Genomic DNA, 22,246 nt, shown 5'->3' with positions numbered 1-22,246 from the left:
GCTTCCTTTCCCAGGGGATTTGGAGGGAGGCTGTGTGTGTGTGTGTGTGTGTGTGTGTGTGTGTGTGTGTGTGTGTCGTCGAGGAGCCAACAGGAGGGCGGGGTGACCCCTGAGAGGTACCAGGGAGAACGAGGGAATACAAAACACCGGACACCGTGTGAAGGGAGGATAACCGTGTTGGCTGTGGCCTGGATGATGGCGGCACAACTGTTGGGAAGGTGATGGGACCAGTGAAATGGAGACATGCTCACATGCACAAATCAAGGACTTCACGGATTCCTGGAATACTAATCGACTAGGTGGATGAACCTATTTGTACATCTCTCTCTCAAGGTCTTTCATTCTCTCCCTCTCTCTGTGTCTCTTGCTCGCTCGCTTTCTCTTTCTCACTCTCCCCCGCCCCCCTCTCTCATTCTCTTATTCAGTCCATCTCTTCTTTTTTCGTCTCTGACGCTCTCTCTTTCAGTCCCTACCGCTCTCAGCACAGTCTGTTTGTCCTGGGCGCCCCCATCCGCCCCCTGCCCCCAGACAAGCTGGCAGAACGCTTTATTCATGCTCCGGGGCTCAGGCATCTGAGAGGAACCAGGGCCCGTGGGGTGCTCGCCCGCTGTGGACGGCTGCCGTTGGGGACACCGTGGGTGGCCTCAGGGGCGCTTCTCTGGGGCTGCTCTTGGTTGGCCTCCTCACAGGCATCGACCCAGGCGTTGTACACGTCCACGGGGTCGGAGAGGTGGGTGATGGGCGCCTGGAAAGCCTCGAAGCAGACGCCGCAGGAGATGACCGCTTTGCCGCGGGCACGGTCCATCTTTGCTTCACAAGCCTTGGGGTGGTTGCAGAAGGGGCAGGTGAACTCCGTGTCCAGGGTGCCGGTCCTCTTCTTCTTGGGAGGCGGCTTCTGTTTAGGCTTGCCGCGCCCCATGATGGACCCCAGCGAGGCGCGCAGTGGTGGAGGCGGAGGTGGGTGGGTCGGTGAGCGAGCCCCGTGGGCCCGGCAGGTCAGTCGGGTGGCACTTGAAGGCGTCCCCTGCTTGCTGGCTAGCTGGCTGGCTGGCTGGTTGGCTGCAGCTGCGGGTGCCGACCAGACCAACAGGGGCGGGAGGAGGGCTGGAGGAAGGAAGCGAGGCCAAGCGGAGCAGGGACGCCACTGGCTGTGGAGGCAGCGTCGTCGTGGATCCTGGTCGTCGTCCTCCTGGCAGGTCGCAGATGGCTCCTGGGATCAGCAGGCGGCCTTCTGGGGAAGCGGAGGCGGAGGCGGAGTCGGAGGCGGAGCAGGAGCCGGAAACCAGATCCAGGAGTGGCTGGAGAAGGGAGCTGGAGTCCAAGGGCCTAGGGCCCGCCAGCGGTCAATTTATACAAACCTGCCTGAGGAGGCCACGCCCTCGAGGTGGGGCTGGGGGGGAAGGGCGGGCTGGATATGCAGCCCTGCCCAGATCGCCTCAGGGCAGTGTGCATGGGAATCATTCCTCTGAGTTTCTGGAGTCCCCCTGTGGGGAGGGGCCGTGACTGGGCTGAGGAAAGACACGGACAGGGCAGAGGAGAGTTGGAGGGCGCGGGGAGACACCAGGGAGCGGAAAGCATGTGCCAAGAGCTGTCCCCTGCCTAGGCCAGCTCCAAGCTCCAAGTGCTCGCCTGCCAGGCTTCAGGCGAGGCAGGAAAAGTATATCCTACCATGGCCACCTGTGGAATCAGGTTGGACGGTGTCAAAGGAAAGGCTTCCTTTCCCAGGGGATTTGGAGGGAGGCTGTGTGTGTGTGTGTGTGTGTGTGTGTGTGTGTGTGTGTGTGTGTCGTCGAGGAGCCAACAGGAGGGCGGGGTGACCCCTGAGAGGTACCAGGGAGAACGAGGGAATACAAAACACCGGACACCGTGTGAAGGGAGGATAACCGTGTTGGCTGTGGCCTGGATGATGGCGGCACAACTGTTGGGAAGGTGATGGGACCAGTGAAATGGAGACATGCTCACATGCACAAATCAAGGACTTCACGGATTCCTGGAATACTAATCGACTAGGTGGATGAACCTATTTGTACATCTCTCTCTCAAGGTCTTTCATTCTCTCCCTCTCTCTGTGTCTCTTGCTCGCTCGCTTTCTCTTTCTCACTCTCCCCCGCCCCCCTCTCTCATTCTCTTATTCAGTCCATCTCTTCTTTTTTCGTCTCTGACGCTCTCTCTTTCAGTCCCTACCGCTCTCAGCACAGTCTGTTTGTCCTGGGCGCCCCCATCCGCCCCCTGCCCCCAGACAAGCTGGCAGAACGCTTTATTCATGCTCCGGGGCTCAGGCATCTGAGAGGAACCAGGGCCCGTGGGGTGCTCGCCCGCTGTGGACGGCTGCCGTTGGGGACACCGTGGGTGGCCTCAGGGGCGCTTCTCTGGGGCTGCTCTTGGTTGGCCTCCTCACAGGCATCGACCCAGGCGTTGTACACGTCCACGGGGTCGGAGAGGTGGGTGATGGGCGCCTGGAAAGCCTCGAAGCAGACGCCGCAGGAGATGACCGCTTTGCCGCGGGCACGGTCCATCTTTGCTTCACAAGCCTTGGGGTGGTTGCAGAAGGGGCAGGTGAACTCCGTGTCCAGGGTGCCGGTCCTCTTCTTCTTGGGAGGCGGCTTCTGTTTAGGCTTGCCGCGCCCCATGATGGACCCCAGCGAGGCGCGCAGTGGTGGAGGCGGAGGTGGGTGGGTCGGTGAGCGAGCCCCGTGGGCCCGGCAGGTCAGTCGGGTGGCACTTGAAGGCGTCCCCTGCTTGCTGGCTAGCTGGCTGGCTGGCTGGTTGGCTGCAGCTGCGGGTGCCGACCAGACCAACAGGGGCGGGAGGAGGGCTGGAGGAAGGAAGCGAGGCCAAGCGGAGCAGGGACGCCACTGGCTGTGGAGGCAGCGTCGTCGTGGATCCTGGTCGTCGTCCTCCTGGCAGGTCGCAGATGGCTCCTGGGATCAGCAGGCGGCCTTCTGGGGAAGCGGAGGCGGAGGCGGAGTCGGAGGCGGAGCAGGAGCCGGAAACCAGATCCAGGAGTGGCTGGAGAAGGGAGCTGGAGTCCAAGGGCCTAGGGCCCGCCAGCGGTCAATTTATACAAACCTGCCTGAGGAGGCCACGCCCTCGAGGTGGGGCTGGGGGGGAAGGGCGGGCTGGATATGCAGCCCTGCCCAGATCGCCTCAGGGCAGTGTGCATGGGAATCATTCCTCTGAGTTTCTGGAGTCCCCCTGTGGGGAGGGGCCGTGACTGGGCTGAGGAAAGACACGGACAGGGCAGAGGAGAGTTGGAGGGCGCGGGGAGACACCAGGGAGCGGAAAGCATGTGCCAAGAGCTGTCCCCTGCCTAGGCCAGCTCCAAGCTCCAAGTGCTCGCCTGCCAGGCTTCAGGCGAGGCAGGAAAAGTATATCCTACCATGGCCACCTGTGGAATCAGGTTGGACGGTGTCAAAGGAAAGGCTTCCTTTCCCAGGGGATTTGGAGGGAGGCTGTGTGTGTGTGTGTGTGTGTGTGTGTGTGTGTGTGTGTGTGTGTCGTCGAGGAGCCAACAGGAGGGCGGGGTGACCCCTGAGAGGTACCAGGGAGAACGAGGGAATACAAAACACCGGACACCGTGTGAAGGGAGGATAACCGTGTTGGCTGTGGCCTGGATGATGGCGGCACAACTGTTGGGAAGGTGATGGGACCAGTGAAATGGAGACATGCTCACATGCACAAATCAAGGACTTCACGGATTCCTGGAATACTAATCGACTAGGTGGATGAACCTATTTGTACATCTCTCTCTCAAGGTCTTTCATTCTCTCCCTCTCTCTGTGTCTCTTGCTCGCTCGCTTTCTCTTTCTCACTCTCCCCCGCCCCCCTCTCTCATTCTCTTATTCAGTCCATCTCTTCTTTTTTCGTCTCTGACGCTCTCTCTTTCAGTCCCTACCGCTCTCAGCACAGTCTGTTTGTCCTGGGCGCCCCCATCCGCCCCCTGCCCCCAGACAAGCTGGCAGAACGCTTTATTCATGCTCCGGGGCTCAGGCATCTGAGAGGAACCAGGGCCCGTGGGGTGCTCGCCCGCTGTGGACGGCTGCCGTTGGGGACACCGTGGGTGGCCTCAGGGGCGCTTCTCTGGGGCTGCTCTTGGTTGGCCTCCTCACAGGCATCGACCCAGGCGTTGTACACGTCCACGGGGTCGGAGAGGTGGGTGATGGGCGCCTGGAAAGCCTCGAAGCAGACGCCGCAGGAGATGACCGCTTTGCCGCGGGCACGGTCCATCTTTGCTTCACAAGCCTTGGGGTGGTTGCAGAAGGGGCAGGTGAACTCCGTGTCCAGGGTGCCGGTCCTCTTCTTCTTGGGAGGCGGCTTCTGTTTAGGCTTGCCGCGCCCCATGATGGACCCCAGCGAGGCGCGCAGTGGTGGAGGCGGAGGTGGGTGGGTCGGTGAGCGAGCCCCGTGGGCCCGGCAGGTCAGTCGGGTGGCACTTGAAGGCGTCCCCTGCTTGCTGGCTAGCTGGCTGGCTGGCTGGTTGGCTGCAGCTGCGGGTGCCGACCAGACCAACAGGGGCGGGAGGAGGGCTGGAGGAAGGAAGCGAGGCCAAGCGGAGCAGGGACGCCACTGGCTGTGGAGGCAGCGTCGTCGTGGATCCTGGTCGTCGTCCTCCTGGCAGGTCGCAGATGGCTCCTGGGATCAGCAGGCGGCCTTCTGGGGAAGCGGAGGCGGAGGCGGAGTCGGAGGCGGAGCAGGAGCCGGAAACCAGATCCAGGAGTGGCTGGAGAAGGGAGCTGGAGTCCAAGGGCCTAGGGCCCGCCAGCGGTCAATTTATACAAACCTGCCTGAGGAGGCCACGCCCTCGAGGTGGGGCTGGGGGGGAAGGGCGGGCTGGATATGCAGCCCTGCCCAGATCGCCTCAGGGCAGTGTGCATGGGAATCATTCCTCTGAGTTTCTGGAGTCCCCCTGTGGGGAGGGGCCGTGACTGGGCTGAGGAAAGACACGGACAGGGCAGAGGAGAGTTGGAGGGCGCGGGGAGACACCAGGGAGCGGAAAGCATGTGCCAAGAGCTGTCCCCTGCCTAGGCCAGCTCCAAGCTCCAAGTGCTCGCCTGCCAGGCTTCAGGCGAGGCAGGAAAAGTATATCCTACCATGGCCACCTGTGGAATCAGGTTGGACGGTGTCAAAGGAAAGGCTTCCTTTCCCAGGGGATTTGGAGGGAGGCTGTGTGTGTGTGTGTGTGTGTGTGTGTGTGTGTGTGTGTGTGTGTCGTCGAGGAGCCAACAGGAGGGCGGGGTGACCCCTGAGAGGTACCAGGGAGAACGAGGGAATACAAAACACCGGACACCGTGTGAAGGGAGGATAACCGTGTTGGCTGTGGCCTGGATGATGGCGGCACAACTGTTGGGAAGGTGATGGGACCAGTGAAATGGAGACATGCTCACATGCACAAATCAAGGACTTCACGGATTCCTGGAATACTAATCGACTAGGTGGATGAACCTATTTGTACATCTCTCTCTCAAGGTCTTTCATTCTCTCCCTCTCTCTGTGTCTCTTGCTCGCTCGCTTTCTCTTTCTCACTCTCCCCCGCCCCCCTCTCTCATTCTCTTATTCAGTCCATCTCTTCTTTTTTCGTCTCTGACGCTCTCTCTTTCAGTCCCTACCGCTCTCAGCACAGTCTGTTTGTCCTGGGCGCCCCCATCCGCCCCCTGCCCCCAGACAAGCTGGCAGAACGCTTTATTCATGCTCCGGGGCTCAGGCATCTGAGAGGAACCAGGGCCCGTGGGGTGCTCGCCCGCTGTGGACGGCTGCCGTTGGGGACACCGTGGGTGGCCTCAGGGGCGCTTCTCTGGGGCTGCTCTTGGTTGGCCTCCTCACAGGCATCGACCCAGGCGTTGTACACGTCCACGGGGTCGGAGAGGTGGGTGATGGGCGCCTGGAAAGCCTCGAAGCAGACGCCGCAGGAGATGACCGCTTTGCCGCGGGCACGGTCCATCTTTGCTTCACAAGCCTTGGGGTGGTTGCAGAAGGGGCAGGTGAACTCCGTGTCCAGGGTGCCGGTCCTCTTCTTCTTGGGAGGCGGCTTCTGCTTAGGCTTGCCGCGCCCCATGATGGACCCCAGCGAGGCGCGCAGTGGTGGAGGCGGAGGTGGGTGGGTCGGTGAGCGAGCCCCGTGGGCCCGGCAGGTCAGTCGGGTGGCACTTGAAGGCTTCCCCTGCTTGCTGGCTAGCTGGCTGGCTGGCTGGTTGGCTGCAGCTGCAGGTGCCGACCAGACCAACAGGGGCGGGAGGAAGGAAGCGAGGCCAAGCGGAGCAGGGACGCCACTGGCTGTGGAGGCAGCGTCGTCGTGGATCCTGGTCGTCGTCCTCCTGGCAGGTCGCAGATGGCTCCTGGGATCAGCAGGCGGCCTTCTGGGGAAGCGGAGGCGGAGGCGGAGTCGGAGGCGGAGCAGGAGCCGGAAACCAGATCCAGGAGTGGCTGGAGAAGGGAGCTGGAGTCCAAGGGCCTAGGGCCCGCCAGCGGTCAATTTATACAAACCTGCCTGAGGAGGCCACGCCCTCGAGGTGGGGCTGGGGGGGGAGGGCGGGCTCGATATGCAGCCCTGCCCAGATCGCCTCAGGGCAGTGTGCATGGGAATCATTCCTCTGAGTTTCTGGAGTCCCCCTGTGGGGAGGGGCCGTGACTGGGCTGAGGAAAGACAGGGACCGGGCAGAGGAGAGTTGGAGGGCGCGGGGAGACACCAGGGAGCGGAAAGCATGTGCCAAGAGCTGTCCCCTGCCTAGGCCAGCTCCAAGCTCCAAGTGCTCGCCTGCCAGGCTTCAGGCGAGGCAGGAAAAGTATATCCTACCATGGCCACCTGTGGAATCAGGTTGGACGGTGTCAAAGGAAAGGCTTCCTTTCCCAGGGGATTTGGAGGGAGGCTGTGTGTGTGTGTGTGTGTGTGTGTGTGTGTGTCGCCGAGGAGCCAACAGGAGGGCGGGGTGACCCCTGAGAGGTACCAGGGAGAACGAGGGAATACAAAACACCGGACACCGTGTGAAGGGAGGATAACCGTGTTGGCTGTGGCCTGGATGATGGCGGCACAACTGTTGGGAAGGTGATGGGACCAGTGAAATGGAGACATGCTCACATGCACAAATCAAGGACTTCACGGATTCCTGGAATACTAATCGAATAGGTGGATGAACCTATTTGTACATCTCTCTCTCAAGGTCTTTCATTCTCTCCCTCTCTCTGTGTCTCTTGCTCGCTCGCTTTCTCTTTCTCACTCTCCCCCGCCCCCCTCTCTCATTCTCTTATTCAGTCCATCTCTTCTTTTTTCGTCTCTGACGCTCTCTCTTTCAGTCCCTACCGCTCTCAGCACAGTCTGTTTGTCCTGGGCGCCCCCATCCGCCCCCTGCCCCCAGACAAGCTGGCAGAACGCTTTATTCATGCTCCGGGGCTCAGGCATCTGAGAGGAACCAGGGCCCGTGGGGTGCTCGCCCGCTGTGGACGGCTGCCGTTGGGGACACCGTGGGTGGCCTCAGGGGCGCTTCTCTGGGGCTGCTCTTGGTTGGCCTCCTCACAGGCATCGACCCAGGCGTTGTACACGTCCACGGGGTCGGAGAGGTGGGTGATGGGCGCCTGGAAAGCCTCGAAGCAGACGCCACAGGAGATGACCGCTTTGCCGCGGGCACGGTCCATCTTTGCTTCACAAGCCTTGGGGTGGTTGCAGAAGGGGCAGGTGAACTCCGTGTCCAGGGTGCCGGTCCTCTTCTTCTTGGGAGGCGGCTTCTGCTTAGGCTTGCCGCGCCCCATGATGGACCCCAGCGAGGCGCGCAGTGGTGGAGGCGGAGGTGGGTGGGTCGGTGAGCGAGCCCCGTGGGCCCGGCAGGTCAGTCGGGTGGCACTTGAAGGCTTCCCCTGCTTGCTGGCTAGCTGGCTGGCTGGCTGGTTGGCTGCAGCTGCGGGTGCCGACCAGACCAACAGGGGCGGGAGGAGGGCTGGAGGAAGGAAGCGAGGCCAAGCGGAGCAGGGACGCCACTGGCTGTGGAGGCAGCGTCGTCGTGGATCCTGGTCGTCGTCCTCCTGGCAGGTCGCAGATGGCTCCTGGGATCAGCAGGCGGCCTTCTGGGGAAGCGGAGGCGGAGGCGGAGTCGGAGGCGGAGCAGGAGCCGGAAACCAGATCCAGGAGTGGCTGGAGAAGGGAGCTGGAGTCCAAGGGCCTAGGGCCCGCCAGCGGTCAATTTATACAAACCTGCCTGAGGAGGCCACGCCCTCGAGGTGGGGCTGGGGGGGGAGGGCGGGCTGGATATGCAGCCCTGCCCAGATCGCCTCAGGGCAGTGTGCATGGGAATCATTCCTCTGAGTTTCTGGAGTCCCCCTGTGGGGAGGGGCCGTGACTGGGCTGAGGAAAGACAGGGACCGGGCAGAGGAGAGTTGGAGGGCGCGGGGAGACACCAGGGAGCGGAAAGCATGTGCCAAGAGCTGTCCCCTGCCTAGGCCAGCTCCAAGCTCCAAGTGCTCGCCTGCCAGGCTTCAGGCGAGGCAGGAAAAGTATATCCTACCATGGCCACCTGTGGAATCAGGTTGGACGGTGTCAAAGGAAAGGCTTCCTTTCCCAGGGGATTTGGAGGGAGGCTGTGTGTGTGTGTGTGTGTGTGTGTGTGTGTGTGTGTGTGTGTGTGTGTGTCGCCGAGGAGCCAACAGGAGGGCGGGGTGACCCCTGAGAGGTACCAGGGAGAACGAGGGAATACAAAACACCGGACACCGTGTGAAGGGAGGATAACCGTGTTGGCTGTGGCCTGGATGATGGCGGCACAACTGTTGGGAAGGTGATGGGACCAGTGAAATGGAGACATGCTCACATGCACAAATCAAGGACTTCACGGATTCCTGGAATACTAATCGAATAGGTGGATGAACCTATTTGTACATCTCTCTCTCAAGGTCTTTCATTCTCTCCCTCTCTCTGTGTCTCTTGCTCGCTCGCTTTCTCTTTCTCACTCTCCCCCGCCCCCCTCTCTCATTCTCTTATTCAGTCCATCTCTTCTTTTTTCGTCTCTGACGCTCTCTCTTTCAGTCCCTACCGCTCTCAGCACAGTCTGTTTGTCCTGGGCGCCCCCATCCGCCCCCTGCCCCCAGACAAGCTGGCAGAACGCTTTATTCATGCTCCGGGGCTCAGGCATCTGAGAGGAACCAGGGCCCGTGGGGTGCTCGCCCGCTGTGGACGGCTGCCGTTGGGGACACCGTGGGTGGCCTCAGGGGCGCTTCTCTGGGGCTGCTCTTGGTTGGCCTCCTCACAGGCATCGACCCAGGCGTTGTACACGTCCACGGGGTCGGAGAGGTGGGTGATGGGCGCCTGGAAAGCCTCGAAGCAGACGCCACAGGAGATGACCGCTTTGCCGCGGGCACGGTCCATCTTTGCTTCACAAGCCTTGGGGTGGTTGCAGAAGGGGCAGGTGAACTCCGTGTCCAGGGTGCCGGTCCTCTTCTTCTTGGGAGGCGGCTTCTGCTTAGGCTTGCCGCGCCCCATGATGGACCCCAGCGAGGCGCGCAGTGGTGGAGGCGGAGGTGGGTGGGTCGGTGAGCGAGCCCCGTGGGCCCGGCAGGTCAGTCGGGTGGCACTTGAAGGCTTCCCCTGCTTGCTGGCTAGCTGGCTGGCTGGCTGGTTGGCTGCAGCTGCGGGTGCCGACCAGACCAACAGGGGCGGGAGGAGGGCTGGAGGAAGGAAGCGAGGCCAAGCGGAGCAGGGACGCCACTGGCTGTGGAGGCAGCGTCGTCGTGGATCCTGGTCGTCGTCCTCCTGGCAGGTCGCAGATGGCTCCTGGGATCAGCAGGCGGCCTTCTGGGGAAGCGGAGGCGGAGGCGGAGTCGGAGGCGGAGCAGGAGCCGGAAACCAGATCCAGGAGTGGCTGGAGAAGGGAGCTGGAGTCCAAGGGCCTAGGGCCCGCCAGCGGTCAATTTATACAAACCTGCCTGAGGAGGCCACGCCCTCGAGGTGGGGCTGGGGGGGGAGGGCGGGCTGGATATGCAGCCCTGCCCAGATCGCCTCAGGGCAGTGTGCATGGGAATCATTCCTCTGAGTTTCTGGAGTCCCCCTGTGGGGAGGGGCCGTGACTGGGCTGAGGAAAGACAGGGACCGGGCAGAGGAGAGTTGGAGGGCGCGGGGAGACACCAGGGAGCGGAAAGCATGTGCCAAGAGCTGTCCCCTGCCTAGGCCAGCTCCAAGCTCCAAGTGCTCGCCTGCCAGGCTTCAGGCGAGGCAGGAAAAGTATATCCTACCATGGCCACCTGTGGAATCAGGTTGGACGGTGTCAAAGGAAAGGCTTCCTTTCCCAGGGGATTTGGAGGGAGGCTGTGTGTGTGTGTGTGTGTGTGTGTGTGTGTGTGTGTGTGTGTGTGTGTCGCCGAGGAGCCAACAGGAGGGCGGGGTGACCCCTGAGAGGTACCAGGGAGAACGAGGGAATACAAAACACCGGACACCGTGTGAAGGGAGGATAACCGTGTTGGCTGTGGCCTGGATGATGGCGGCACAACTGTTGGGAAGGTGATGGGACCAGTGAAATGGAGACATGCTCACATGCACAAATCAAGGACTTCACGGATTCCTGGAATACTAATCGAATAGGTGGATGAACCTATTTGTACATCTCTCTCTCAAGGTCTTTCATTCTCTCCCTCTCTCTGTGTCTCTTGCTCGCTCGCTTTCTCTTTCTCACTCTCCCCCGCCCCCCTCTCTCATTCTCTTATTCAGTCCATCTCTTCTTTTTTCGTCTCTGACGCTCTCTCTTTCAGTCCCTACCGCTCTCAGCACAGTCTGTTTGTCCTGGGCGCCCCCATCCGCCCCCTGCCCCCAGACAAGCTGGCAGAACGCTTTATTCATGCTCCGGGGCTCAGGCATCTGAGAGGAACCAGGGCCCGTGGGGTGCTCGCCCGCTGTGGACGGCTGCCGTTGGGGACACCGTGGGTGGCCTCAGGGGCGCTTCTCTGGGGCTGCTCTTGGTTGGCCTCCTCACAGGCATCGACCCAGGCGTTGTACACGTCCACGGGGTCGGAGAGGTGGGTGATGGGCGCCTGGAAAGCCTCGAAGCAGACGCCACAGGAGATGACCGCTTTGCCGCGGGCACGGTCCATCTTTGCTTCACAAGCCTTGGGGTGGTTGCAGAAGGGGCAGGTGAACTCCGTGTCCAGGGTGCCGGTCCTCTTCTTCTTGGGAGGCGGCTTCTGCTTAGGCTTGCCGCGCCCCATGATGGACCCCAGCGAGGCGCGCAGTGGTGGAGGCGGAGGTGGGTGGGTCGGTGAGCGAGCCCCGTGGGCCCGGCAGGTCAGTCGGGTGGCACTTGAAGGCTTCCCCTGCTTGCTGGCTAGCTGGCTGGCTGGCTGGTTGGCTGCAGCTGCGGGTGCCGACCAGACCAACAGGGGCGGGAGGAAGGAAGCGAGGCCAAGCGGAGCAGGGACGCCACTGGCTGTGGAGGCAGCGTCGTCGTGGATCCTGGTCGTCGTCCTCCTGGCAGGTCGCAGATGGCTCCTGGGATCAGCAGGCGGCCTTCTGGAGAAGCGGAGGCGGAGGCGGAGTCGGAGGCGGAGCAGGAGCCGGAAACCAGATCCAGGAGTGGCTGGAGAAGGGAGCTGGAGTCCAAGGGCCTAGGGCCCGCCAGCGGTCAATTTATACAAACCTGCCTGAGGAGGCCACGCCCTCGAGGTGGGGCTGGGGGGGGAGGGCGGGCTGGATATGCAGCCCTGCCCAGATCGCCTCAGGGCAGTGTGCATGGGAATCATTCCTCTGAGTTTCTGGAGTCCCCCTGTGGGGAGGGGCCGTGACTGGGCTGAGGAAAGACAGGGACCGGGCAGAGGAGAGTTGGAGGGCGCGGGGAGACACCAGGGAGCGGAAAGCATGTGCCAAGAGCTGTCCCCTGCCTAGGCCAGCTCCAAGCTCCAAGTGCTCGCCTGCCAGGCTTCAGGCGAGGCAGGAAAAGTATATCCTACCATGGCCACCTGTGGAATCAGGTTGGACGGTGTCAAAGGAAAGGCTTCCTTTCCCAGGGGATTTGGAGGGAGGCTGTGTGTGTGTGTGTGTGTGTGTGTGTGTGTGTGTGTGTGTGTGTGTGTGTGTGTGTCGCCGAGGAGCCAACAGGAGGGCGGGGTGACCCCTGAGAGGTACCAGGGAGAACGAGGGAATACAAAACACCGGACACCGTGTGAAGGGAGGATAACCGTGTTGGCTGTGGCCTGGATGATGGCGGCACAACTGTTGGGAAGGTGATGGGACCAGTGAAATGGAGACATGCTCACATGCACAAATCAAGGACTTCACGGATTCCTGGAATACTAATCGAATAGGTGGATGAACCTATTTGTACATCTCTCTCTCAAGGTCTTTCATTCTCTCCCTCTCTCTGTGTCTCTTGCTCGCTCGCTTTCTCTTTCTCACTCTCCCCCGCCCCCCTCTCTCATTCTCTTATTCAGTCCATCTCTTCTTTTTTCGTCTCTGACGCTCTCTCTTTCAGTCCCTACCGCTCTCAGCACAGTCTGTTTGTCCTGGGCGCCCCCATCCGCCCCCTGCCCCCAGACAAGCTGGCAGAACGCTTTATTCATGCTCCGGGGCTCAGGCATCTGAGAGGAACCAGGGCCCGTGGGGTGCTCGCCCGCTGTGGACGGCTGCCGTTGGGGACACCGTGGGTGGCCTCAGGGGCGCTTCTCTGGGGCTGCTCTTGGTTGGCCTCCTCACAGGCATCGACCCAGGCGTTGTACACGTCCACGGGGTCGGAGAGGTGGGTGATGGGCGCCTGGAAAGCCTCGAAGCAGACGCCACAGGAGATGACCGCTTTGCCGCGGGCACGGTCCATCTTTGCTTCACAAGCCTTGGGGTGGTTGCAGAAGGGGCAGGTGAACTCCGTGTCCAGGGTGCCGGTCCTCTTCTTCTTGGGAGGCGGCTTCTGCTTAGGCTTGCCGCGCCCCATGATGGACCCCAGCGAGGCGCGCAGTGGTGGAGGCGGAGGTGGGTGGGTCGGTGAGCGAGCCCCGTGGGCCCGGCAGGTCAGTCGGGTGGCACTTGAAGGCTTCCCCTGCTTGCTGGCTAGCTGGCTGGCTGGCTGGTTGGCTGCAGCTGCAGGTGCCGACCAGACCAACAGGGGCGGGAGGAAGGAAGCGAGGCCAAGCGGAGCAGGGACGCCACTGGCTGTGGAGGCAGCGTCGTCGTGGATCCTGGTCGTCGTCCTCCTGGCAGGTCGCAGATGGCTCCTGGGATCAGCAGGCGGCCTTCTGGGGAAGCGGAGGCGGAGGCGGAGTCGGAGGCGGAGCAGGAGCCGGAAACCAGATCCAGGAGTGGCTGGAGAAGGGAGCTGGAGTCCAAGGGCCTAGGGCCCGCCAGCGGTCAATTTATACAAACCTGCCTGAGGAGGCCACGCCCTCGAGGTGGGGCTGGGGGGGGAGGGCGGGCTCGATATGCAGCCCTGCCCAGATCGCCTCAGGGCAGTGTGCATGGGAATCATTCCTCTGAGTTTCTGGAGTCCCCCTGTGGGGAGGGGCCGTGACTGGGCTGAGGAAAGACAGGGACCGGGCAGAGGAGAGTTGGAGGGCGCGGGGAGACACCAGGGAGCGGAAAGCATGTGCCAAGAGCTGTCCCCTGCCTAGGCCAGCTCCAAGCTCCAAGTGCTCGCCTGCCAGGCTTCAGGCGAGGCAGGAAAAGTATATCCTACCATGGCCACCTGTGGAATCAGGTTGGACGGTGTCAAAGGAAAGGCTTCCTTTCCCAGGGGATTTGGAGGGAGGCTGTGTGTGTGTGTGTGTGTGTGTGTGTGTGTGTCGCCGAGGAGCCAACAGGAGGGCGGGGTGACCCCTGAGAGGTACCAGGGAGAACGAGGGAATACAAAACACCGGACACCGTGTGAAGGGAGGATAACCGTGTTGGCTGTGGCCTGGATGATGGCGGCACAACTGTTGGGAAGGTGATGGGACCAGTGAAATGGAGACATGCTCACATGCACAAATCAAGGACTTCACGGATTCCTGGAATACTAATCGAATAGGTGGATGAACCTATTTGTACATCTCTCTCTCAAGGTCTTTCATTCTCTCCCTCTCTCTGTGTCTCTTGCTCGCTCGCTTTCTCTTTCTCACTCTCCCCCGCCCCCCTCTCTCATTCTCTTATTCAGTCCATCTCTTCTTTTTTCGTCTCTGACGCTCTCTCTTTCAGTCCCTACCGCTCTCAGCACAGTCTGTTTGTCCTGGGCGCCCCCATCCGCCCCCTGCCCCCAGACAAGCTGGCAGAACGCTTTATTCATGCTCCGGGGCTCAGGCATCTGAGAGGAACCAGGGCCCGTGGGGTGCTCGCCCGCTGTGGACGGCTGCCGTTGGGGACACCGTGGGTGGCCTCAGGGGCGCTTCTCTGGGGCTGCTCTTGGTTGGCCTCCTCACAGGCATCGACCCAGGCGTTGTACACGTCCACGGGGTCGGAGAGGTGGGTGATGGGCGCCTGGAAAGCCTCGAAGCAGACGCCACAGGAGATGACCGCTTTGCCGCGGGCACGGTCCATCTTTGCTTCACAAGCCTTGGGGTGGTTGCAGAAGGGGCAGGTGAACTCCGTGTCCAGGGTGCCGGTCCTCTTCTTCTTGGGAGGCGGCTTCTGCTTAGGCTTGCCGCGCCCCATGATGGACCCCAGCGAGGCGCGCAGTGGTGGAGGCGGAGGTGGGTGGGTCGGTGAGCGAGCCCCGTGGGCCCGGCAGGTCAGTCGGGTGGCACTTGAAGGCTTCCCCTGCTTGCTGGCTAGCTGGCTGGCTGGCTGGTTGGCTGCAGCTGCGGGTGCCGACCAGACCAACAGGGGCGGGAGGAGGGCTGGAGGAAGGAAGCGAGGCCAAGCGGAGCAGGGACGCCACTGGCTGTGGAGGCAGCGTCGTCGTGGATCCTGGTCGTCGTCCTCCTGGCAGGTCGCAGATGGCTCCTGGGATCAGCAGGCGGCCTTCTGGGGAAGCGGAGGCGGAGGCGGAGTCGGAGGCGGAGCAGGAGCCGGAAACCAGATCCAGGAGTGGCTGGAGAAGGGAGCTGGAGTCCAAGGGCCTAGGGCCCGCCAGCGGTCAATTTATACAAACCTGCCTGAGGAGGCCACGCCCTCGAGGTGGGGCTGGGGGGGGAGGGCGGGCTGGATATGCAGCCCTGCCCAGATCGCCTCAGGGCAGTGTGCATGGGAATCATTCCTCTGAGTTTCTGGAGTCCCCCTGTGGGGAGGGGCCGTGACTGGGCTGAGGAAAGACAGGGACCGGGCAGAGGAGAGTTGGAGGGCGCGGGGAGACACCAGGGAGCGGAAAGCATGTGCCAAGAGCTGTCCCCTGCCTAGGCCAGCTCCAAGCTCCAAGTGCTCGCCTGCCAGGCTTCAGGCGAGGCAGGAAAAGTATATCCTACCATGGCCACCTGTGGAATCAGGTTGGACGGTGTCAAAGGAAAGGCTTCCTTTCCCAGGGGATTTGGAGGGAGGCTGTGTGTGTGTGTGTGTGTGTGTGTGTGTGTGTCGCCGAGGAGCCAACAGGAGGGCGGGGTGACCCCTGAGAGGTACCAGGGAGAACGAGGGAATACAAAACACCGGACACCGTGTGAAGGGAGGATAACCGTGTTGGCTGTGGCCTGGATGATGGCGGCACAACTGTTGGGAAGGTGATGGGACCAGTGAAATGGAGACATGCTCACATGCACAAATCAAGGACTTCACGGATTCCTGGAATACTAATCGAATAGGTGGATGAACCTATTTGTACATCTCTCTCTCAAGGTCTTTCATTCTCTCCCTCTCTCTGTGTCTCTTGCTCGCTCGCTTTCTCTTTCTCACTCTCCCCCGCCCCCCTCTCTCATTCTCTTATTCAGTCCATCTCTTCTTTTTTCGTCTCTGACGCTCTCTCTTTCAGTCCCTACCGCTCTCAGCACAGTCTGTTTGTCCTGGGCGCCCCCATCCGCCCCCTGCCCCCAGACAAGCTGGCAGAACGCTTTATTCATGCTCCGGGGCTCAGGCATCTGAGAGGAACCAGGGCCCGTGGGGTGCTCGCCCGCTGTGGACGGCTGCCGTTGGGGACACCGTGGGTGGCCTCAGGGGCGCTTCTCTGGGGCTGCTCTTGGTTGGCCTCCTCACAGGCATCGACCCAGGCGTTGTACACGTCCACGGGGTCGGAGAGGTGGGTGATGGGCGCCTGGAAAGCCTCGAAGCAGACGCCACAGGAGATGACCGCTTTGCCGCGGGCACGGTCCATCTTTGCTTCACAAGCCTTGGGGTGGTTGCAGAAGGGGCAGGTGAACTCCGTGTCCAGGGTGCCGGTCCTCTTCTTCTTGGGAGGCGGCTTCTGCTTAGGCTTGCCGCGCCCCATGATGGACCCCAGCGAGGCGCGCAGTGGTGGAGGCGGAGGTGGGTGGGTCGGTGAGCGAGCCCCGTGGGCCCGGCAGGTCAGTCGGGTGGCACTTGAAGGCTTCCCCTGCTTGCTGGCTAGCTGGCTGGCTGGCTGGTTGGCTGCAGCTGCGGGTGCCGACCAGACCAACAGGGGCGGGAGGAGGGCTGGAGGAAGGAAGCGAGGCCAAGCGGAGCAGGGACGCCACTGGCTGTGGAGGCAGCGTCGTCGTGGATCCTGGTCGTCGTCCTCCTGGCAGGTCGCAGATGGCTCCTGGGATCAGCAGGCGGCCTTCTGGGGAAGCGGAGGCGGAGGCGGAGTCGGAGGCGGAGCAGGAGCCGGAAACCAGATCCAGGAGTGGCTGGAGAAGGGAGCTGGAGTCCAAGGGCCTAGGGCCCGCCAGCGGTCAATTTATACAAACCTGCCTGAGGAGGCCACGCCCTCGAGGTGGGGCTGGGGGGGGAGGGCGGGCTGGATATGCAGCCCTGCCCAGATCGCCTCAGGGCAGTGTGCATGGGAATCATTCCTCTGAGTTTCTGGAGTCCCCCTGTGGGGAGGGGCCGTGACTGGGCTGAGGAAAGACAGGGACCGGGCAGAGGAGAGTTGGAGGGCGCGGGGAGACACCAGGGAGCGGAAAGCATGTGCCAAGAGCTGTCCCCTGCCTAGGCCAGCTCCAAGCTCCAAGTGCTCGCCTGCCAGGCTTCAGGCGAGGCAGGAAAAGTATATCCTACCATGGCCACCTGTGGAATCAGGTTGGACGGTGTCAAAGGAAAGGCTTCCTTTCCCAGGGGATTTGGAGGGAGGCTGTGTGTGTGTGTGTGTGTGTGTGTGTGTGTGTGTGTGTGTGTGTGTGTGTGTCGCCGAGGAGCCAACAGGAGGGCGGGGTGACCCCTGAGAGGTACCAGGGAGAACGAGGGAATACAAAACACCGGACACCGTGTGAAGGGAGGATAACCGTGTTGGCTGTGGCCTGGATGATGGCGGCACAACTGTTGGGAAGGTGATGGGACCAGTGAAATGGAGACATGCTCACATGCACAAATCAAGGACTTCACGGATTCCTGGAATACTAATCGAATAGGTGGATGAACCTATTTGTACATCTCTCTCTCAAGGTCTTTCATTCTCTCCCTCTCTCTGTGTCTCTTGCTCGCTCGCTTTCTCTTTCTCACTCTCCCCCGCCCCCCTCTCTCATTCTCTTATTCAGTCCATCTCTTCTTTTTTCGTCTCTGACGCTCTCTCTTTCAGTCCCTACCGCTCTCAGCACAGTCTGTTTGTCCTGGGCGCCCCCATCCGCCCCCTGCCCCCAGACAAGCTGGCAGAACGCTTTATTCATGCTCCGGGGCTCAGGCATCTGAGAGGAACCAGGGCCCGTGGGGTGCTCGCCCGCTGTGGACGGCTGCCGTTGGGGACACCGTGGGTGGCCTCAGGGGCGCTTCTCTGGGGCTGCTCTTGGTTGGCCTCCTCACAGGCATCGACCCAGGCGTTGTACACGTCCACGGGGTCGGAGAGGTGGGTGATGGGCGCCTGGAAAGCCTCGAAGCAGACGCCACAGGAGATGACCGCTTTGCCGCGGGCACGGTCCATCTTTGCTTCACAAGCCTTGGGGTGGTTGCAGAAGGGGCAGGTGAACTCCGTGTCCAGGGTGCCGGTCCTCTTCTTCTTGGGAGGCGGCTTCTGCTTAGGCTTGCCGCGCCCCATGATGGACCCCAGCGAGGCGCGCAGTGGTGGAGGCGGAGGTGGGTGGGTCGGTGAGCGAGCCCCGTGGGCCCGGCAGGTCAGTCGGGTGGCACTTGAAGGCTTCCCCTGCTTGCTGGCTAGCTGGCTGGCTGGCTGGTTGGCTGCAGCTGCAGGTGCCGACCAGACCAACAGGGGCGGGAGGAAGGAAGCGAGGCCAAGCGGAGCAGGGACGCCACTGGCTGTGGAGGCAGCGTCGTCGTGGATCCTGGTCGTCGTCCTCCTGGCAGGTCGCAGATGGCTCCTGGGATCAGCAGGCGGCCTTCTGGGGAAGCGGAGGCGGAGGCGGAGTCGGAGGCGGAGCAGGAGCCGGAAACCAGATCCAGGAGTGGCTGGAGAAGGGAGCTGGAGTCCAAGGGCCTAGGGCCCGCCAGCGGTCAATTTATACAAACCTGCCTGAGGAGGCCACGCCCTCGAGGTGGGGCTGGGGGGGGAGGGCGGGCTGGATATGCAGCCCTGCCCAGATCGCCTCAGGGCAGTGTGCATGGGAATCATTCCTCTGAGTTTCTGGAGTCCCCCTGTGGGGAGGGGCCGTGACTGGGCTGAGGAAAGACAGGGACCGGGCAGAGGAGAGTTGGAGGGCGCGGGGAGACACCAGGGAGCGGAAAGCATGTGCCAAGAGCTGTCCCCTGCCTAGGCCAGCTCCAAGCTCCAAGTGCTCGCCTGCCAGGCTTCAGGCGAGGCAGGAAAAGTATATCCTACCATGGCCACCTGTGGAATCAGGTTGGACGGTGTCAAAGGAAAGGCTTCCTTTCCCAGGGGATTTGGAGGGAGGCTGTGTGTGTGTGTGTGTGTGTGTGTGTGTGTGTCGCCGAGGAGCCAACAGGAGGGCGGGGTGACCCCTGAGAGGTACCAGGGAGAACGAGGGAATACAAAACACCGGACACCGTGTGAAGGGAGGATAACCGTGTTGGCTGTGGCCTGGATGATGGCGGCACAACTGTTGGGAAGGTGATGGGACCAGTGAAATGGAGACATGCTCACATGCACAAATCAAGGACTTCACGGATTCCTGGAATACTAATCGAATAGGTGGATGAACCTATTTGTACATCTCTCTCTCAAGGTCTTTCATTCTCTCCCTCTCTCTGTGTCTCTTGCTCGCTCGCTTTCTCTTTCTCACTCTCCCCCGCCCCCCTCTCTCATTCTCTTATTCAGTCCATCTCTTCTTTTTTCGTCTCTGACGCTCTCTCTTTCAGTCCCTACCGCTCTCAGCACAGTCTGTTTGTCCTGGGCGCCCCCATCCGCCCCCTGCCCCCAGACAAGCTGGCAGAACGCTTTATTCATGCTCCGGGGCTCAGGCATCTGAGAGGAACCAGGGCCCGTGGGGTGCTCGCCCGCTGTGGACGGCTGCCGTTGGGGACACCGTGGGTGGCCTCAGGGGCGCTTCTCTGGGGCTGCTCTTGGTTGGCCTCCTCACAGGCATCGACCCAGGCGTTGTACACGTCCACGGGGTCGGAGAGGTGGGTGATGGGCGCCTGGAAAGCCTCGAAGCAGACGCCACAGGAGATGACCGCTTTGCCGCGGGCACGGTCCATCTTTGCTTCACAAGCCTTGGGGTGGTTGCAGAAGGGGCAGGTGAACTCCGTGTCCAGGGTGCCGGTCCTCTTCTTCTTGGGAGGCGGCTTCTGCTTAGGCTTGCCGCGCCCCATGATGGACCCCAGCGAGGCGCGCAGTGGTGGAGGCGGAGGTGGGTGGGTCGGTGAGCGAGCCCCGTGGGCCCGGCAGGTCAGTCGGGTGGCACTTGAAGGCTTCCCCTGCTTGCTGGCTAGCTGGCTGGCTGGCTGGTTGGCTGCAGCTGCGGGTGCCGACCAGACCAACAGGGGCGGGAGGAGGGCTGGAGGAAGGAAGCGAGGCCAAGCGGAGCAGGGACGCCACTGGCTGTGGAGGCAGCGTCGTCGTGGATCCTGGTCGTCGTCCTCCTGGCAGGTCGCAGATGGCTCCTGGGATCAGCAGGCGGCCTTCTGGGGAAGCGGAGGCGGAGGCGGAGTCGGAGGCGGAGCAGGAGCCGGAAACCAGATCCAGGAGTGGCTGGAGAAGGGAGCTGGAGTCCAAGGGCCTAGGGCCCGCCAGCGGTCAATTTATACAAACCTGCCTGAGGAGGCCACGCCCTCGAGGTGGGGCTGGGGGGGGAGGGCGGGCTGGATATGCAGCCCTGCCCAGATCGCCTCAGGGCAGTGTGCATGGGAATCATTCCTCTGAGTTTCTGGAGTCCCCCTGTGGGGAGGGGCCGTGACTGGGCTGAGGAAAGACAGGGACCGGGCAGAGGAGAGTTGGAGGGCGCGGGGAGACACCAGGGAGCGGAAAGCATGTGCCAAGAGCTGTCCCCTGCCTAGGCCAGCTCCAAGCTCCAAGTGCTCGCCTGCCAGGCTTCAGGCGAGGCAGGAAAAGTATATCCTACCATGGCCACCTGTGGAATCAGGTTGGACGGTGTCAAAGGAAAGGCTTCCTTTCCCAGGGGATTTGGAGGGAGGCTGTGTGTGTGTGTGTGTGTGTGTGTGTGTGTGTGTGTGTGTGTGTGTGTGTGTCACCGAGGAGCCAACAGGAGGGCGGGGTGACCCCTGAGAGGTACCAGGGAGAACGAGGGAATACAAAACACCGGACACCGTGTGAAGGGAGGATAACCGTGTTGGCTGTGGCCTGGATGATGGCGGCACAACTGTTGGGAAGGTGATGGGACCAGTGAAATGGAGACATGCTCACATGCACAAATCAAGGACTTCACGGATTCCTGGAATACTAATCGAATAGGTGGATGAACCTATTTGTACATCTCTCTCTCAAGGTCTTTCATTCTCTCCCTCTCTCTGTGTCTCTTGCTCGCTCGCTTTCTCTTTCTCACTCTCCCCCGCCCCCCTCTCTCATTCTCTTATTCAGTCCATCTCTTCTTTTTTCGTCTCTGACGCTCTCTCTTTCAGTCCCTACCGCTCTCAGCACAGTCTGTTTGTCCTGGGCGCCCCCATCCGCCCCCTGCCCCCAGACAAGCTGGCAGAACGCTTTATTCATGCTCCGGGGCTCAGGCATCTGAGAGGAACCAGGGCCCGTGGGGTGCTCGCCCGCTGTGGACGGCTGCCGTTGGGGACACCGTGGGTGGCCTCAGGGGCGCTTCTCTGGGGCTGCTCTTGGTTGGCCTCCTCACAGGCATCGACCCAGGCGTTGTACACGTCCACGGGGTCGGAGAGGTGGGTGATGGGCGCCTGGAAAGCCTCGAAGCAGACGCCACAGGAGATGACCGCTTTGCCGCGGGCACGGTCCATCTTTGCTTCACAAGCCTTGGGGTGGTTGCAGAAGGGGCAGGTGAACTCCGTGTCCAGGGTGCCGGTCCTCTTCTTCTTGGGAGGCGGCTTCTGCTTAGGCTTGCCGCGCCCCATGATGGACCCCAGCGAGGCGCGCAGTGGTGGAGGCGGAGGTGGGTGGGTCGGTGAGCGAGCCCCGTGGGCCCGGCAGGTCAGTCGGGTGGCACTTGAAGGCTTCCCCTGCTTGCTGGCTAGCTGGCTGGCTGGCTGGTTGGCTGCAGCTGCGGGTGCCGACCAGACCAACAGGGGCGGGAGGAGGGCTGGAGGAAGGAAGCGAGGCCAAGCGGAGCAGGGACGCCACTGGCTGTGGAGGCAGCGTCGTCGTGGATCCTGGTCGTCGTCCTCCTGGCAGGTCGCAGATGGCTCCTGGGATCAGCAGGCGGCCTTCTGGGGAAGCGGAGGCGGAGGCGGAGTCGGAGGCGGAGCAGGAGCCGGAAACCAGATCCAGGAGTGGCTGGAGAAGGGAGCTGGAGTCCAAGGGCCTAGGGCCCGCCAGCGGTCAATTTATACAAACCTGCCTGAGGAGGCCACGCCCTCGAGGTGGGGCTGGGGGGGGAGGGCGGGCTGGATATGCAGCCCTGCCCAGATCGCCTCAGGGCAGTGTGCATGGGAATCATTCCTCTGAGTTTCTGGAGTCCCCCTGTGGGGAGGGGCCGTGACTGGGCTGAGGAAAGACAGGGACCGGGCAGAGGAGAGTTGGAGGGCGCGGGGAGACACCAGGGAGCGGAAAGCATGTGCCAAGAGCTGTCCCCTGCCTAGGCCAGCTCCAAGCTCCAAGTGCTCGCCTGCCAGGCTTCAGGCGAGGCAGGAAAAGTATATCCTACCATGGCCACCTGTGGAATCAGGTTGGACGGTGTCAAAGGAAAGGCTTCCTTTCCCAGGGGATTTGGAGGGAGGCTGTGTGTGTGTGTGTGTGTGTGTGTG

General features: G+C 61.9%; 7 protein-coding genes across 7 annotated transcripts; all 7 read right to left on the bottom strand.

Annotated features, from left to right (window-relative positions):
• Nucleotides 1–550: 550 nt before the first annotated feature.
• On the bottom strand, nt 551–919 carry LOC142423976 (transcription elongation factor 1 homolog). Its single transcript, XM_075529110.1, has one exon. It carries the CDS (start codon nt 917–919, stop codon nt 551–553), a length of 369 nt encoding a protein of 122 aa, XP_075385225.1.
• A 1,342-nt stretch (nt 920–2,261) lies between these two features.
• Nucleotides 2,262–2,630, bottom strand: LOC142423975 (transcription elongation factor 1 homolog). Its single transcript, XM_075529109.1, has one exon. The coding sequence runs from the start codon at nt 2,628–2,630 to the stop codon at nt 2,262–2,264; it is 369 nt and encodes a 122-aa protein (XP_075385224.1).
• Nucleotides 2,631–3,972: 1,342 nt separating this feature from the next.
• Nucleotides 3,973–4,341, bottom strand: LOC142423974 (transcription elongation factor 1 homolog). Its single transcript, XM_075529108.1, has one exon. It carries the CDS (start codon nt 4,339–4,341, stop codon nt 3,973–3,975), a length of 369 nt encoding a protein of 122 aa, XP_075385223.1.
• A 116-nt stretch (nt 4,342–4,457) lies between these two features.
• Nucleotides 4,458–16,271, bottom strand: LOC142423973 (transcription elongation factor 1 homolog). The gene is made up of 2 exons (XM_075529106.1): nt 15,957–16,271; nt 4,458–4,469 (listed from the first exon to the last, which is right to left on the bottom strand). Exons 1-2 carry the CDS (start codon nt 16,269–16,271, stop codon nt 4,458–4,460), a joined length of 327 nt encoding a protein of 108 aa, XP_075385221.1.
• A 1,437-nt stretch (nt 16,272–17,708) lies between these two features.
• Nucleotides 17,709–17,990, bottom strand: LOC142423972 (transcription elongation factor 1 homolog; the record flags this gene model as incomplete). Its single annotated transcript, XM_075529105.1, has 1 exon — nt 17,709–17,990. A coding segment is annotated over exon 1 (282 nt), but the record flags the coding sequence as incomplete, so codon positions are not given.
• Nucleotides 17,991–19,396: 1,406 nt separating this feature from the next.
• On the bottom strand, nt 19,397–19,678 carry LOC142423971 (transcription elongation factor 1 homolog; the record flags this gene model as incomplete). The annotated part of the gene is made up of 1 exon (XM_075529104.1): nt 19,397–19,678. A coding segment is annotated over exon 1 (282 nt), but the record flags the coding sequence as incomplete, so codon positions are not given.
• A 1,437-nt stretch (nt 19,679–21,115) lies between these two features.
• Nucleotides 21,116–21,397, bottom strand: LOC142423970 (transcription elongation factor 1 homolog; the record flags this gene model as incomplete). Its single annotated transcript, XM_075529103.1, has 1 exon — nt 21,116–21,397. A coding segment is annotated over exon 1 (282 nt), but the record flags the coding sequence as incomplete, so codon positions are not given.
• Nucleotides 21,398–22,246: the final 849 nt, after the last annotated feature.

The sequence above is a fragment of the Tenrec ecaudatus genome, chromosome 13, assembly GCF_050624435.1.
Source record: "Tenrec ecaudatus isolate mTenEca1 chromosome 13, mTenEca1.hap1, whole genome shotgun sequence".
Classification (NCBI taxonomy): domain Eukaryota; kingdom Metazoa; phylum Chordata; class Mammalia; order Afrosoricida; family Tenrecidae; genus Tenrec; species Tenrec ecaudatus.
Note: the sequence above shows the minus strand (reverse complement) of the source record. Positions and strands in the feature narration are given on the sequence as shown.

What these genes read in the sequence shown, in the direction of transcription:
- LOC142423976 (XM_075529110.1), bottom strand. Translation starts at nt 919, where the DNA reads ATGGGGCGCGGCAAGCCTAAACAGAAGCCGCCTCCCAAGAAGAAGAGG.
- LOC142423975 (XM_075529109.1), bottom strand. Translation starts at nt 2,630, where the DNA reads ATGGGGCGCGGCAAGCCTAAACAGAAGCCGCCTCCCAAGAAGAAGAGG.
- LOC142423974 (XM_075529108.1), bottom strand. Translation starts at nt 4,341, where the DNA reads ATGGGGCGCGGCAAGCCTAAACAGAAGCCGCCTCCCAAGAAGAAGAGG.
- LOC142423973 (XM_075529106.1), bottom strand. Translation starts at nt 16,271, where the DNA reads ATGGGGCGCGGCAAGCCTAAGCAGAAGCCGCCTCCCAAGAAGAAGAGG.